The sequence below is a fragment of the Geotrypetes seraphini genome, chromosome 9, assembly GCF_902459505.1.
Source record: "Geotrypetes seraphini chromosome 9, aGeoSer1.1, whole genome shotgun sequence".
Lineage (NCBI taxonomy): Eukaryota > Metazoa > Chordata > Amphibia > Gymnophiona > Dermophiidae > Geotrypetes > Geotrypetes seraphini.
In genome coordinates, this window is record NC_047092.1 from 108764064 (window position 1) to 108781624 (window position 17561).

Genomic DNA, 17561 nt, shown 5'->3' on the forward strand with positions numbered 1-17561 from the left:
AAAATAATCTTTTGATTTTAATAAGTCTGATTTTAAATCAACAGAGGATTTGGAAATTTTAACTTGTAAGGTTTCAAACATCCAATTGGAAGACTCATTGTTTGTAACGCTATTTTACATCCCCCCAAAAAAATGGTCACATGCCAAAGAAGAATTCTGCCACGAAAACTTGATGATGTTCATCAAGTTGCTAGGACTCAAATGTGAGTTGATGGCACCCAACAATAAAAATTACTTTTTAACATAAAGTCAGCTTAATTGGGAGTCATACTAGACTATGTCCATAGTCTGACTCAAGGATTTATATGCTACTGAAGAGAGGCTTGGCCAACCCTTAGTTACGAATATTTCGCTCACAGGCCCAGCTCAACCATTAGGCGAGTCCAGGCAGTGGCCTAGGGCAGCAGCTTCTAAGGAACAGCAAAGAGCAGCTGTACTCAAAGTAAAACAACAGATCTTGGCAGCCACAAAATTTCAAAATACCATCAAGTATATTTTTACCTGCAAGAAAGGTAGGTAATTTTCAAATTGTCTACTCATCTGAATAAATGATTTTTTGGGGGGAAATTGCTTTCATTATTTGTATGTGGTATGCACATACCAAATTTTAACACTGAAAAGCATGATGTCTGGGGGAGAGGGCAGATTAGGGATTTGATAGTTAATTAAAAAGGTAGGGGGCACGAGGCACCTAATACTCATGTACCAGCCCTATCAACTCAATGTTCATCTACTACAGGGCTGCCCAAGTCTGGTCCTCAAGATCTACTGGCAGGCCAGGTTTTCAGAATATCCACAATGAACATGCATGAGAGAGATTTGCATACCAAGAAGGCAGTGCAGGCAAATCTCTCTCATGTATATTCATTGTGGATATCCTGAAAACCTGGCCTGCCAGTAGATCTTGAAGACCGGACTTGGGTAGCCCTGATCTACTACCTACCTGACTACACAATAAAGAAGCCTAGACCAAAATGGAGTGCCCTCAAACACTGCCTTCCCCCAATATATCTGGTTACACAAAAATGTATAAAACTATGCATTTAGGATACGCATATCCATCAGCTGTTTATCATTTAGAAAGGAAAAGAACTAAAAACAGCCACAAAGGAAGAGGGCCTAGGAGTAATCATCCCAGAAGGTTTCCTTGCTGCTTGCTATATCAGGGTGTACAAGTTCAGTTGTTGAGAACGAATACCCCTACTGAATATGCATGAGAGAGAGTTCCATAAAGTATGAGTAATATGGATGCAGTACTTTCTCATGCATATTTGTTAGGGATATCCTGCAAACCTGACCTTTTTGAAGGCTCTCAATTTGTGCATTTCTGTGTCACATGAGGGTCTCTATACTAGTCAAAGAAATATAGGAAAGAATACTAACTATGCTTGGGTGTATAAAAAGATTTGTCATAGACAGGTCACAGAGGTAATACAGCTCTTTTATTGGATATTAGTGAAACCCTATTTCATCTGCATGCATATCTTGAGACCAAGATGCTTGGCTCAGAAAAGGGCTACCAAAATGGTAAAGTCATGTAGTACATTACTTAGATAGAGATTGTATGGTAAGCCTGTTTAGTGCTGGCTATTTATACAAACCAGTTATAGATGGTCAGACAGTCTTGGAAGATAAACTACTAAGTGGATAAACTACTAAGTGGAATTGATGAGAGGAGTTTCAGGTGTCACTGTTGCCCAGCAGAGCCCCAAGCTATTGAGCCAATGAGAGGAACTGGCAGCTCAGCACTGTGGCTAGTAGAGCTTCACTGGTGAAGCATGACAAGTGAGGCCAGCAGGTTGTATGAATGCAGTACAGGGACTAAGTGAGCATGCATGTTTGCTCTGCTTCCTTCTGGCTCTCATATGGAAGATGGGATCTCTGAGGACAATGTTATGCTGACATAGCTTGTGGCCAGAACCAGGACCAACCCTGGCAAATTTCTTCAGTTGAGGCTGGATGGTCAGGGACAGTGCAAGGGGGAGTGATAGGGTAAATATGTGTACTTGGGAGGAGTTAGTGAGCAGGAATATAAATGGATCTGGTGGATCAAGAGGTTATGAGGGCACACTATCAGGAGTGAAGGGGACATACAAAGGAAGAGAAACATAATGAAAAGAAATAGAGTAGATAAGGGAAAGAAAAAGAGAACAATGGAGTGAAGAAACATCATTGGTGGAAGAGGAAGGGAAAGAAAAAACATGGACAACATATTTTATTTCTTGATATACTGCACTCCCCACTATTTAGCACAACAAACTAGTTTACAATACCAAAGAAGGAAAGCAGAAATCTCACCAGTAAGTTTAGCTCCCTCTGCACCATAGTGAAGGGGATGCTAGTATGTGCATCTCTAGCTCAGCAACAGTGAACTCCAGTCCTTTAAAGACCATAGAGAGGGCTGATCTTAAGGGTTTGCACACTATTTGAGATACTTGAATACATTTGATTCATGATCTGTTACTGTTTTTTAACCTGTACATTACCCTTTCTGTGAAACAATACTTTCTCATGCTACACTTGAGTTATCCCATTTTGAGCCTTATTATGACATCTCATTCTAGAATTTATTGTCCATTAAGGAAGCTTTCTGCTTGTACATTATTTGTATGTTTGAGCTATATGAATGTCTTTAGTATATCTCAATTTTTTCTCCTCTCTTCTAGGATAGATGTACTATACATAGTTCACTGGACTTTGGATGCATGTTCTGCACCATTTTTGGTAGTTCATTTCAGGACTGGATAGTCTATTTTTTAAGAGACACAGTTTCCCAAAATGGTCTCACTAACATCCTGTACAGAAGTATTATCACTTTTTCCCTAGTGGTTATACCTTTCCTTTTGTTCTCTGGCATTCATTTGGCTCTGGTCACAGTCTTTTCACTACCTTGAAATACTTTTCTTTGTCCTATTTGGTGCATATTAATATGTCTTCCTTTATCAAGAATTTTTATGGATTTCTGTGTTGCACTTTTTGGTAGCATTATTTTGAAACATGTGTACTTAATATGACTTGTCATTACCATCTCAAATTTTTTGGTAACATGAGCAACTAAATGTATTACCAGAAAAATTCCAGGAGGCTAAAAACTATGGAGCTCATTTTCAAAAAAGACTGACATCCAAAAGACAGCATAAACTGGCACTTGGACGTCTTACTAGTCAAAACTGACTTTCTGGATGTCTAGCGGGACTTCTTACCCACTGTGCATTCAGAGTAGATATGGGCATTTTGGTAGTTGTGTTGTAGGATCATGAAATGGTTAACTGTTGTTTAAAATATTGCTCTGGTCTACATAGCTTGAAGAAAGTGTACAATCTATTGACTTCATCTGCCTAAAATGTATGTCCCTACCTTACCACATTGTAAGTTGAATAGATAAGAGTTTGAGCCATGATGTGCCCTGCCCTTCTGTACATGTAGCATTTAGACCTGTAAGATTTAGATAAGCAGAGAAATGAACTAGTTTCCTATAGGACTATAAGTTGTACCCCTGAACCTATCATAAGTGCTGTCTTAGGACCAATAATAATTGTAGAAAGTTATAGAAGTAACAAATGAAAATTGTAGTTTTTGCATATATTAGTTTGCAAAAAGGGCATAAAAGTCCGTGTATTTCCTGTTTCTGACACTCTAGTAGGTAGGCTATTAACTGCACTAGAGTCCCGGCATGCTGTGAATAAAATTTCTTGTACTTTCTTCACACCTCTGACATTGTGTGTCCAAGTGACCTTTCATTTGGCTTCCGAACAGGGACTTGAAGGTCTCTTGACCACTGGTTACTCGATTGGTCACTTGTTTCTGATCCTACGGCTGATGTGTCTGCTTAGCCGGCTGCCTTCCTTTTGGGGGGTTGGCAGACCTCAGGACGTTGGACCGCTTCAACTGACTTATCTAGTCTCAGTTTAAAGTACAAGAATCTGTATCAGTTTAATTCTGTCCTGGAGTGGCCACCATCTGGTAAGTGGGGATTGATCATCCCTATCCTGTCTCTCATCTCCTGCCTAGTAAGCCACGTGATCTGTCGCTGAAGTCGTGGGGGAAGGATTCTAGGAACTGTCTCTGTCTGTTTGGTAAACGAAACTGAATCTGTAGATCTGAAGTTAGACAATAGATGTAAGCTGTTTGTATTTACAGGCTCAGCATGAGCCCTGAGTCAAGATGTACTTCCGATGCATCCTGGAAAAAAAACAAACAAACGATGTAGGTTGAACATTTCGGGATTCAGGGAATTGGTTAGAACTGGCTATATTTCTATTGTGCTGTATTTGTAAAGGAAGATGGAGGAGGGGTAATAAATATCTGTTGGATTTTTGCCTGCAAGGCTTGTTAATGACTGTTATGTGTTTCTAGCTGCTCAGAGCAGGCAGTGGAATCAAGAATGTACGCATATGTTGAAAGTATTTTAGAGAAAACGTATGTGCATGAATTCTGACCTGATTAAAAGGGCTCCTGTAGCTGGAAGCCTATCAGAAAGAGATATGAGATTAAACTTGTACAAAAGTACAGAGATTGCTTTTTGCATAGACCTTTATCTGCATGTATGTGTGGTTTTTTTTATGTGTGCATGACATTCAAAATCCCCATCCTTTATATGTCTATTCTGGGTTCTTTATGAGTTCTGTCTGTCTAGTATGAATTTTTGTTCTCCATGTTTGTTTTATAAAGTATTTTTAGAATTGTGTAATGCCCTGAATGACTGATTAAGTGAATAATCAACTTTTAATTACACTTGACCTAACAAAGGGGGCGGTTAAGTGCCCATCTTTTCTGTAAATTGCAATACATGGTAATCAGGGGTTCAGGGACATAGCCGATTTTGTTAGTGCTGAGTGACAATGTGTGTGAATGTATATTTTTAAACCTAAGGAATTCTGAAAAGAACCACATTTGTAATTTGATCGCTTTGATCTTTAAGCAACTCTCTCTCTCTCCTTTGTGAAATTCTGTAGGAAGGGGGAGTAAGTCTCTACTGAGACCCATGTTGATTGTAAAAAAAAAAAATGAACAATGTTTAAACTTCTGAGTACAGTAAAACTTTGGTTTAGGAGCATAATTTGTTCCAGAAGCATGCTTGTAGTCCAGGGCACTCGTGTACAAAAATATACATACTTGTATTGCAAGCCCTTGCTCGTTTGGAACAGTCACTGCATTCCTGCAGCGTCATATAGAGAGGAACCATTGGCTCAGTTGTGAAGTATGTATGTGTATTGCAAGACGTTGCTGGTATAGCAAGTTAAAATATAATCATTGCTTGTCTTATAGAACATTTGCAAACCAAGTTATTTGCAATCCAAAGTTTTACTGTATATTCCAATCTTTGTTTTGTATTTCTTTTTATAAATCATGTAAGTTTAGGTAAGAATGTAATTTTTAGGAATGCTTTTATATGGAAGTAAATATTTTTGCCAGTCAGCTGATAGTGAAGGGACTGCTGCTATAGAGAGCGCTTGTGTCAGACTACCCTGCTTAGTGGGTGGATCCAGGTGCATTTTACTTAATTTTTACAAGTCAGCTCTTTGGGGTAGGAACCTGATATAGAATAGGGATGGAGAACAATTCTTATGTGTTAGTAGACATCTTAAGTTTAATTATTTTGTACCTTCTCTAATCTTTTGTAAACTGCATAGCACTTCACGGTATTGCGGTATATAAACTGTTATTATTAGTATTTATCTGAGTCTTTCAGATAGTGGGTCTGCCTTTTAAATTTTCCTGTGGCCATATTTCCACTGATTCCAAGTATGCCTTCCTTTTGTCACCTACCTTGGCTTTCAAATCTCCCAGGGTACCAGGTCCCTTCCCACACCCAGGTCCAGGCTGTCTGTAGTCTCCCTGTCCCTGATAATTGCAAGGCTCTGAGCACCTTTCTCAATATTGCAGGATACTGTCCCATCTGGATCCCTGATTTCTCTACTATTGCTCGTCCTCTGTATGATTCCACCAAAGGCGCTGACTCAGCCCCTTTTGTCTGGACCCAACTTCAGGAGCGGTCTTTTTGCTGCCTCCAAAACTTCTGACTCAGGCCCCTGCCCTCTGGCACTTCTGCCCAAGAAGCTGAGCTGTAAGCCCTCACTTCTGCCCTGCACCACTCTGCCTCTCAGTCTTGCAACATCTACACTGACTCCAAATATGCTTTCTTTACCTTGCATTCACATAGGACCATCTGGAAATATTGAGGTTTCATTACAGCCTCCGGCCGCCTGATCCATCATGCTCCCCTCATTCTTGACCTTCTTGAGGCCGTACAACTACCCTCACGTGTTTCTGTTATGCACTGCCATGCTTACAGACACGTGACGGACCTTGTCTCTTGTAGCAATGCCCTTGCCAACTGCACAGCCCGAGCTGCCAGTCTCTGCCCCCTCCTTCGGCTCCTCTGTATACCATCATTCCTTTTCTGGATTCCCTTACACCCCAGTACACTTCTCAGGAACAGACTTGGGCATGCACTATTTTGGGCCAGTCTGTCCTGAAAGGGGGGTGGATACAAAATGTGCCAATGCGCCAATTCAAGTGCCAGTCTGGACCCACACACTGATACTTCAAACGCAAGCACAGCGGGTACCCTCATAGTTATTCCTCAACACCTGGCCCTCACAATTGTCAAAAGATGCTATGATCTGGCACACTCTGGAGAATCCGCTATAAAATTGACTCTCAAGAGACATTTCTTTATCAATCACCTTGATCAGCTAGTCTGGAATATGGTCCGACAGTGTGTTGTCGGTTCTAGAATAAAATTCCCAAGCAGATGACTGCCACCTCTTGGATACCAACCTATTGGAACATATCCGATGCAGGTTCTGTCTGTAGATTTTACCCACATGCCCATTTCCCGTTCCCTCAGTCACTTCCTAGTCTTCACAGACACCCTGACTAGATGGGTCAAAGTCTTCTTTACTTGCACTGAACGCGCCAGAGACGTAACCAAACACCTCCTGAATAATTCCGTGCTTTGGTCTCCCTGTTTCTATAAGCAGTGATAATGGCCCTGCTTTCATTGCCGATGTTGTCCAACAAATTGCTCAGGCCCTCCAAATTGAATAGAAATTATATGCTGCTTTACCACCCCCAGAGCTGAAAGGATGAATAGAACCCTTAAGACCCTTCTCATGAAATGAATTGGAGAAACTAATCTGTCCTGGCCTGTCCTGCTGCCTTCTGTTCTTTTTCAGATTAGATGCACCCCATCTAAACCCACTAAATTGTCCCCATTTGAGCTCATGTTCAGCCGGCCACCACCCATTGTGAACCCAGATCCTGGTTCCTTTGCTACTCTGGGATCAGATATCCTCCAGAGTCAGGTCCAATCTTTAGCTAAAGCCCTTCAAGAGCTCCATAAATGGGTCCTGGAAAGGGCCCCATTACCGATAGCTACACAAGTCCATGGGTATGTCCCTGGAAATACAATATGGCTAAAACTTGGAAGTCAGACTCCCTGAAACCTAGGTGGATAGGTCCTTTTACTGTCCTAATTTCTTCTCTTACAGTTGTCAAGGTGTCCGGACATGAAACTTGGTTTCACTACAAAACGGATCTTCAGCTGAAGCTTTCTAAGACCTCAAAAGTTCTGAATATTTACCATTGTACTTAGCAGGTGTTCTGAATATATATAATATAAGTGTTTGAGTTAATTGACTGCCTGTGGTTCACCACTGCCTTTAGCAAGTGTCTTGAGTATAACTGTTTGAAGTTTTCAAAGTTGTGCCTGAAAGAAAAATGAGTTTCCTCTGTTAGTATATATAGATATGATATTTGTGTTGCCCTCACTTATGTTTCTTTCTTCCTTCTGTATTTTGTACTTAACAAGTGCCCCTAGCCCTTTGCCTGATGTTTGTTTGCATGAAGGAGTTAAGTACAGAAAGTGTCAAACATCAGAGGGTATTTTCTGTTTCCAACCTACTGGTGATGAAGTTTAAAAGTGGGAGGAAATCTGCATTGATAATGTTGAGGGTCCACTTATCAATTAGACTCTTATTGTAGACCCCTCTCACCCGGTGTCTTTGTATTGTGATACATGTGTGTTATTTGATGTTTCTCAAGGTCATGGTACTACCCCTAATATAGTTTTGTGTGGCTCCCTAGATTGACTATGTTATTATACCAAATGTGCTAAGTATATATGTCTGTATAACCTGATGCCTTTAAGAACTGCCCCTATGAGGAAACCTTCACTAATGGTGGAGCCTGTCCTTTATAGGAAAGTGTCTTGTGGGCCACCTACAAGAACCCTCATAAATACTCAGCCAATACCCCCTCTTCCTCCCTTACTATAGGTCCTAGTTCCGGCCCCTTGTGTACTACAGGCTACTGTAATCCCATGGTTTTCACTATCACTGACCCATATAACTGGAATGCCAATGTCCAAGTCCAGAAGGCCAGAGACCGCATGGTATTGTATATTGATGGTAAAAGGTGAGACCCAGGTACTGATGTATATGATGTCCGTATTGTATCTGGCTCATGTGCTCCTGTCTATCACTCTGTGGTGTTTCCCCAATTTTATGAAATTATGAAAGTAGATACTAATATCCTGCAATCACTAGAAATCTGTTTATACAGTTTGCTGAAACCATAGGTCAGACTCTTAATGTTAGCAATTGTTTTGTATGAGGAGGGACTGGTATGGGAGAACAGTGGCAATGGGAGGCAATGCAGCTGGACATGTTAAACCTGACTTCACAGATCCTCACTTTTACGTCAGGTCCACGATTTTCACGATGGGCCTTGCAAACCACCATTGTTGCTTCCCGCTGTCTTCAGCGCCCTTCAGACACTGCTTAATGGAACTTCCTATGAATGATGGTCAGCTCCTGATAGTTGATATTAGCTCTGTGATCTGTTTGCCTACTCTTGGTTGCCTGCTAACTGGACTGGTACATGTGTACTTTGCATGATCCGTCCCAGCTTCTTCCTGTTACCGCTGGCCGACGGTGAACACCTGGGAGCCCCTGTATTCAACACCAGGGGTCGCCAAAAGCGGTCTACTTCCACCAATTCCCTTAAAATAGGTGAATGGGGTAATGACTGTCCTGCAAAATGGATCATTGCTGCTTATGGACCTGCCACATGGACTGAGGATGACACCTGGGGCTATCGGACCCCAATCTATATGCTGAACTGCATTATTCGTCTACAAGCTGTACTCAAACTGATAACTAATGAGACCACCTGAGCTTTGAGTACCATTGGCAGAGCGAATGCTAAAATGTACACTGCTATCTATCAGAACTGCCTAACTCTAGATAGAGGGTATTGCCTGTGGTAAATTCAACCTCTTCAACTGCTGCCTTGAACTTGAGTAAAATGATTGAGAACGATGTGGATCGTATCACCAAACTGGCTCATGTTCCTGTCCAGACCTGGCGTGACCTTACTGCAGACTGGATCTCTGGTACCTTCAGCTCCTGGTTGCCCACTGGTTCAGCACTGAAGATCATCTTGCTGGTTGCCGCCCTGTCTTCTCTGCTCCTTTGCTGCCTGCCCTGTGTGGTCCCCATAGCCATAAAGCTGCTCCACTGAACTATGGACTCTGCTGTCAACTGTTCCACTGCTGCATTGGCCCTTGCTCTCTCCCAGTATCGTCCCTTACCCACTGGGAACCCCGACTTTCCTGACCCCTAACTTTATTTTGTCAGGCTTGGCTCCTTAGGTACGCCAGCCTGAAAGGGGGGAATGTAGGGTCATGAAATGGTTAACTGTTGTTTAAAATATTGCTCTGGTCTACATAGCTTGAAGAAAGTGTACAATCTATTGACTTCATCTGCCTAAAATGTATGTCCCTATCTTACCACATTGTAAGCTGAATAGATAAGAGTTTGAGCCATGATGTGCCCTGCCCTTCTGTACATGTAGCATTTAGACCTGTAAGATTTAGATAAGCAGAGAAATGAACTAGTTTCCTATAGGACTATAAGTTGTACCCCTGAACCTATCATAAGTGCTGTCTTAGGACCAATAATAATTGTAGAAAGTTATAGAAGTAACAAATGAAAATTGTAGTTTTTGCATATATTAGTTTGCGAAAAGGGCATAAAAGTCCGTGTATTTCCTGTTTCTGACACTCTAGTAGGCAGGCTATTAACTGCACTAGAGTCCCGGCATGCTGTGAATAAAATTTCTTGTACTTTCTTCACACCTCTGACATTGTGTGTCCAAGTGACCTTTCAGTGTCATGGGCAGGGAATGGGTGGGCTTAGACTTGGACGTTGAAGCCACCGGGCCCTCGCCAAGGCCAATAGCGTCCTGGATGACCCACAGACAAACTGCTCTGGCGTGCTGCTCAAGATGGAGACAGTCCCCACAGGCAAATTCTCAAACAAAAACAGTCAAAAGAAAACCAGGCAATCAAACATAAACACAATGCGGTGCATTCAACCCTTGTCAGAATATTGTCCAGGGTTCTTTATTCCACAATAGTAAAACAAAAAAAAAAAAACCAAGAATGGCAAACAAGAAACAATAAGAAAACTCCAGGCAAAAATCGAGGACAGCAAATCAAGATATACAAAAGTCCTGGTGCCTCAGCAAATGCGGTACAGCTTTCTGCAGCTAGGCCTCACCTAGAATCGGGCCTTGCTCAAAAAAGGAGCTTTAAATCCACTTATCACAGTGCATCAATGCTGTATTCTTCAACCTTTTTACACTTATGGACCGGCAGAAATAAAATAATTATTTTGTGGACCGGCGGTTGAAGAACACTGGGCTAAGTCATGGGCCATACCCTACCCATCTCTACCCAATCTCCACCCCAGACCCTGCCCCCATAGTCCTAATTGTAACACTATTTTTTCTATTCATTTTTCATATATACACATACAATATAATCTTATTAACAATGCATCAATCGCACCGTGGACCAGTAGTTAAAGAACACAGTTTTGGGCCTGATGCACATGCCGGCCCTGTGGACCGGCAGGAAATTTCTGTGGACTGGAACCGGTCCAAGCACCGGTGGTTGAAGAACACTGCATTAATGTACACGGCCTTGTTGTCTCAAAACATCAATTGTAACAGAAAATGTTCAGGAGGCCCTCAGCTCTCTGCTCCTGAGCTGGGGCAGGAGAACTGCCAAGTTTGTCATCAAGGTTCACATAACATTCAAATATTCCCACCCAAGATCTTGACAAACTTCTCCCACATAAAACAGTTCTCAGTTCCTAGATTTTACTGCACTCAAACTTGAAATAAAGCAGTTCACAAAGGAAAACAAAACATTTGTCCAGCAAACAAACTGAGAATGCAACAGACCTTTATAAAATTACAGCTAAAGAACCCTGCCCCCACCTGGGGCCTAGCATTTGACCTCAGCAAATGCTGTGCACCCAGGTAGCAAAAAGAAAAAAAAACCTCTTGCAAAATAAGTTACAGGCTGTAGCACAAGTCCCAATAATTGTTCACCCAAAAATAATAAAAAAACAAACATTCAAACAGTTCAGTGGATAGCTCTAGAAACTGCTCACAGAAAATAAAACTTCACAGCTTAGTGAGCCTTGCAGGCAATACCTATTTCCATGGCCTCTGGTTCTGGAAATACCTGCTCACAAAACTCCATTTCTTCTTCTTGAGGGATGGCCTCAGCTTCCTGGCATGGAACTAAATTATCCACTTCCATGGGCTAAAGATTATTAAGTTGCTCTGGTCTGGCTGGCTGCTGAGCACTGGAGAGAGGACCCTTTCCCTTCCTTGTCCTTTTTAACTCTGGAGAGAAAGCTGCTGGCTTTTCAGTGTGAGAACCATGCCCTGCTCTCAGTGTACCTGCACTTCTCTGAGGCTCTCTTGGGCTCCCCCTGTGGATGTTTGGGTAAATGCATATTTTTTTCACAAGGGTATTTTGCGTAAACCTAATACTCACAAGTTTGGAGATAAACCTTGCAGAGCTGGGCTGAATTTCCATTTCCTCAGGTTCTGAGTAGTCAGAAAGAACCTCCTCTTCAGTGAAATTCTCCCTAGTGTAATCAGGATACCTAGGCAGCTGGGCTCTACGGGGCTTGGAAACAGCTTTCCTAGCCCTTTTTCTGCCTCTCCTGGGGCTTTTAACTGGGAACATGTCAGGCATAGAGCCTGACCGGTCACAACGTCCTGCAGCTAAAATCAAATCTTTCCCAGGACTTCCTAAATGGAACTTAGACGTTTTCAACTAGACCTGTTTGAGACACATCTATCTAATAATAATAATAATAATAATAATATAATAACTTTATTTTTGTATACTGCCCACCCACAAAAGATTCGAGCGGTTCACAAAGAAGAAGCACTGGACAATCAGTGAAATATACATATTAAACATAGTAAAGTTAAGGTTAAGAACAATTCTGTAATAAATTTATCAAACAAATATGTTTTTAAAATCCTTCTAAAAGCGGTATACGAAAACATTTAAAAGATCAAAGGAGTCAACCAAGAATTCAGTTTTCCCAATTGAAAAGCATATGTCTTATTTAGAAATCTTTTGAATCGACAAGACTTAATAGAGGGGTACATAAACATAAAATCATTTTGGGTATTTTTTAATGATCTATAACAAGTAAATTAGGAGGCTAAGTAACTTGGAGCCAGACCAAAAAGAGCTTTAAAACAAAGACAACTAAACTTAAAAAGAATATATGCTTCAAAAGGCAACCAATGTAACTGCTGATAAAAAGGACTAATATGATCATATTTCTTCAGACCAAAATTTAAACGCACTGCTGCATTTTGTATTAAACAAATACGTTTTAAATTTTCTTGTAAGATGCCAAATAGATAATATTACAGTAGTCCAGAATTGATAAAATTAAAGATTGTACTAAAAGTCTAAGTACCAAAAGCTTACCAAAACTAACCAGGTGACCACTGGAGGCATTACATAATGAGCTCCATACACTCCCCCAGTGGTCACTGACCCCTTTCCACCCCCCAAATTATTTTTTTGAATGAAACAGTACATACCTGGCTCTATAACAGCAGCTCATGGTATGGGAAAGCCTAGTAGAGCATCACACAAGTGTCTTAAGTAAGGTCAGGAGAAAAAAGAAGTGCATTTGATAAGACCTTATTTCAATATAAAGGATTTAGAAAAATAATGGCTGCTGTGTGTAAAGATAGATGAGAATGAATCAGTAGATGAGATGGTGGTCAAATGGCACAATGGTTTGACTAATGCGTTGAATGTTGTTGCGCCTGAAAAATCAATTGTGTTGAAAGGACAATATAAACCTTGTCCATGGAGATCTGAAGTGATAGTACAGGTTAGAAGTGAAGTTAGAAAAGCAGAGCGTCTATGGCATAGGATGAAAGATAGTGAGGATTATGATGCCATAGAGAGGAGGTGTCAGATCCATAAGTCACTATAACCACTACATTTATGGTGGAAAGAATGAGCCCTCCAAAACCCTACTATACGGCTGAATAGGTGCTACCTGTTGCCATAAGGGCTATTGGGGTGGTAGCAAATGGGTATAGTAGGTTTTGGGGAAGTTTTGGAGGGCTTACCATACATTATAAGGGGGTTATGGTTAGATGTACTTCTGGCACTGTTTATGTAAAGTTCAAGCAGTGCCTTCTAATGTGCCCCAGTGTTTTGTGGGCATGTCTGTGTGGCCAGTCCATTAGAAAGCTGGCCCCTCCCATGTCCAAATGGGCTTCATTTGGACATTTTCAACTTGGATGGTATTGTGGTAAAAAATAAAAAAAATGGAGAATAAAGTTAGATGTGCTGAGGTTAGACATCTAGTTGGACATCCTTGTGGCCAAGACATCCAAGTAGACAATTTTCAAAAAAATTTTGGGACATCCAGTATTTTCAAAAATGGACCCTTCTGGAAGTCCAATTTTGGAAGTTTTGCGAAAAACATCCTAAGTCAGACTTAGACGTCCTATCAAAAATGCCCCTCCACATGTATGCCAATAAATTCATTTGAGACTTATCATTTATAACATAGTCTCATATGTAAAATGTGGTTCACTAAGGGAGGTGCATTGGCTCACTATCCCCAGAAATGGTACAAAGAAAATGGAATGGAATGGTTCTGGAGAGTGGGAAGAAGTAGTTGCCCTAAGGTCTATACCATACCATATTGTTTCTTATACCCTACAATTGTCTTCAAGGAATCATTGCTGCTTGCATAAGATTAATAAGGATTCATAACAGTAACTTCAAGGATTAGACAATATAGAGTTCAAGTCCTGGATTATAGTGAGAATAGATGCGTTTTTAGTGATTTCCTGAATTAAAGGTAGGAAGGGATCTGTCGCAAGTAGGCAAGAAGGTAATTCCAAATATCGGGGCCTTGGCACTCGAAGGTGGACTTAAAGGGTGGTTTTCTCCAGATTTCACATGGAGAGGGAAGTGACAGTTTGCAGTGCTGAGTCATTCTTGAGTTGTAGAAGGAATGTGTGACTTGCATGGCAGATGTTAGTCTGGTTGAATTTTCCCCATATTTAGTGACTTTAAATTGGATTCTGCTCTTAAATGGCAACCAGTGTAGCTCCACCAGTAGCAGACTGGCCCTCTGAAACCAGGTCTTACAAAGGATCATTCAAGCTGCTGTGTTCTGGAGTAACTTCCTAATCACACAGGGAAAATACTACACATTGTTACTGTTCTACCCCCAAAGAAGTTTGTGTCTATCCCCTTCACTGGCAATCAAGTTGGCAAGTACATTAATAATATCATGGGCATCGGCACTTATGCATATACATTTACTATATAACCAAATGCATCTGCTCTTTGATTCTGTGATTTTAATCCAGTGACCCTCAGAATCCAATTGCTGAGATATGAAAGATATGTCTTTCATATTCCTGAAAAGCATTATGACATAGTTGCTTTAAAGTATTCATGTGCCAATCAGCCAGTGCATCTGCGTTACCATGTGCGAACTGGTCAGCACAGGACTACTGTGTGAGCTCTTAGACCCTGATTCTATAAATGGCATCTAACTCCTAGGTGCTATTTGGTGCAGTTGTGAATCAACTGCTAGGTGCCATTTATAGAATTGTTCTTAGGCTCTAGTAGGTCTTGAATCCTTAAGCGCACTACCACTTAGGCCAGGGTTTTCTTGGCCTACTGGCACCTAAGTCAACCCACCCCCAAACTCTGCCCTGAATCTGTCTCTAATGATGTCTACTTACATAAGAACATAAGAATTGCCGCTGATGGGTCAGACCAGTGGTCCATCGTGCCCAGCAGTCTGCTGACGCGGCGGCCCCTAGGTCAAAGACCAGTGCTCTAAATGAGCCCAGCCTCACCTGCGTACTTTCCAGTTGAGCAGGAACTTGTCCAACTTTGTCTTGAATCCCTGGAGGGTGTTTTCCCCTATGACAGACAGGTACCATGTTGTAGATACCTACCTGGAAGTGGTAGGAGCCTACCAGCAAATTAATGGTGCCGATTAAACCAAATAAAAATATTAAGTTAGGTACCTAGATTGGCTAGGCACTCTGATCTAGGTGCCTAACTTCCAGAACTATTTACTGAATCTGGGCCTTACTGTTTACATATAAGGGTCAGTATGTAAATAAACCTTTCACTTGTCAAAAACTTGTCTTACATTCTTCTAATACAAGTTTTGACCAGTGCAGGGTTTAGTTTTCAGACATCTTTAGACAATGCTCACAGGTAGTGATATTTGAGTTTGGGTGGCTATGCTAGAAACTGTCATGCTTTCAACTAAGTTCAGTGTCCTATTCCCTTATGCAGAAAATTCTGCTTCTGGGTAAGGAAAGTGGTTTTTTACTCTTGAGGTAGCAACTGTTATGTTAGCTGTGACCTCAATCTATAATATCAGAAATTATTTTTCTTTTCTTCACTGCTCTTGTGCCAAATCTCACTGAAGCCAGACAATAGGGAGAACAAGGAGAGAGAGTCTTGAAGTGAGTAAAATACAGAAGAGACACAAGGCAGGTTGGATATAACATTTCTTTAAAATTCCACATTCAAAGCACATTTCTTGCAACTCTTTCAACTTTTTCAAGGTTGGTAATACTTGTAGTTCTAGCTACTGTGACAGGGAGAGTCCTGTCATGCTGGAAGAAACCCTGCAGTGCTCTAAAACTATCCCTATACCTTCTCCTAGAAGCAAGCAGGTTAGGGAAACTGCCCTGCAGAATTTATTCCCAGTGAAAGGCAGCCCAAAAGTGACCCAATTATACTTGTTTAGTTCTAGTGTAGGGAATGCTAAAAGCAAAGAACTACAAGTACCAGCAGGCACCAAGCCGGTGATAACAAAACCCACAAAGGGATTAGCTCCTGCCAGTAGCGTACCAAGGGGGGGGGCGGGAGGGGCGGTCCACCCCGGGTGCCAGCCCTGAGGGGGTGCTCCCTGCCTTGCCGTTCAGTCCCCCCCACCCCCGAAGGACTGCTCGCCCCACTGACCTTCCTGTACCACCTGTGAAGCAGCCTGCAGCAGGATCGCGACGTCAGTGATCCCTGAGCTGCTTGGGTGCTGCTTCCTGCGCCGCGGTTCCTCCTCCTCCTCTGACATCAGAGGAGGGGCGGGACCGCGGTGCAGGAAGCAGCGCCTAAGCAGCGCAGGGATCGCTGACGTCACGATCCTGCTGCGGCTGCTTCATAGGTGGTGCGGGGAGGCCAGGGGGGTGAGCGGTCCTTCGGGGTGGGTCGGGGTATCAGGCCTTCAGGGTGGGGCGGGTGGGCAGGCAGGCAGGCTTTCAAGGGGGAGGGGGGTGACAGGCAGGCAGGCAGGCCTTCAAGGGGGGGACAGGCAGGCCTTCAAGGGGGGGACAGGCAGGCCTTCAAGGGGGGGGACAGGCCTTCGGGGGGGCAGGCCTTTGGGGGAGGTGCAGGCCTTCAAGGGGTGCAGGCCTTCAAGGGGGGGACAGGCCTTCAAGGGGGGGACAGGCCTTCGGGGGGTGCAGACCTTCAAGGGGGTGCAGGCCTTCAAGGGGGTGCAGGCCTTCAAGGGGGGACAGATAGGCAGGCCTTCAAGGGGGGGACAGGCCTACAAGGGGGGGGCAGGCCTACAAGGGGGTGGGACAGGCCTTAGGGGGAGTGCAGACCTTCAAGGGGGTGCAGGCCTTCAAGGGGGGGGGACAGGCCTTCAAGGGGGGGACAGGCCTTCAGGGGGGGGACAGGCCTACAAGGGGGTGGGACAGGCCTTCAAGGGGGGACAGGCAGACCTTTAAGGCTTTTGGGGGGGACCCTGGTTTAGAAGTACACGGAGGGAAGAGGGTGTTCAAAGACACGTGCATATGCCAAACTTTGGGGGGGGGGGAAGAAATAATGAGTCTGAAAATAGAGGAGAGGGAGAGAGATGATGGACCATGGGATTTAGGGAGGGAAGGAACAGAAAGGGAGAGAAATTGGACACAAGGGATGGTGTGGAGGAGGGATAGAGATACTGGATAGGAGGGTAATTGGGAAAAGAAAGGGAGAGATGGTGGACTCTGGGGTGAGGAAGGAGGGAGAGATGCCGGATGAAAGGGTAGTTAAGAAAAGGTGGATCTGTGGAGGGAGATGAAAAAAAGGAAAGATACCAGACTTCCTGGGGAGGGGAGGGAAATGGAAAGGGAGGACAGAGTTGGCAGATGGATGGTTAGCATGCAGAAAGAAGAAA

General features: G+C 42.8%; 1 protein-coding gene across 2 annotated transcripts in view; it reads right to left on the minus strand.

Annotated features, from left to right (window-relative positions):
- The window catches only part of SMCO1 (single-pass membrane protein with coiled-coil domains 1), a 97665-nt gene extending 85908 nt beyond the window's left edge, over positions 1–11757 (minus strand). The window contains exon 1 of one of the 2 annotated variants that reach the window (XM_033959639.1): positions 11543–11757. In XM_033959639.1, the coding sequence (XP_033815530.1) occupies positions 11543–11620 (78 nt within the window). In that variant the 5' untranslated portion in view covers positions 11621–11757. Of the gene's footprint in view, positions 1–11511 lie in introns of both variants that reach the window. The other variant, XM_033959642.1, reaches the window with a different exon arrangement.
- Positions 11758–17561: the final 5804 nt, after the last annotated feature.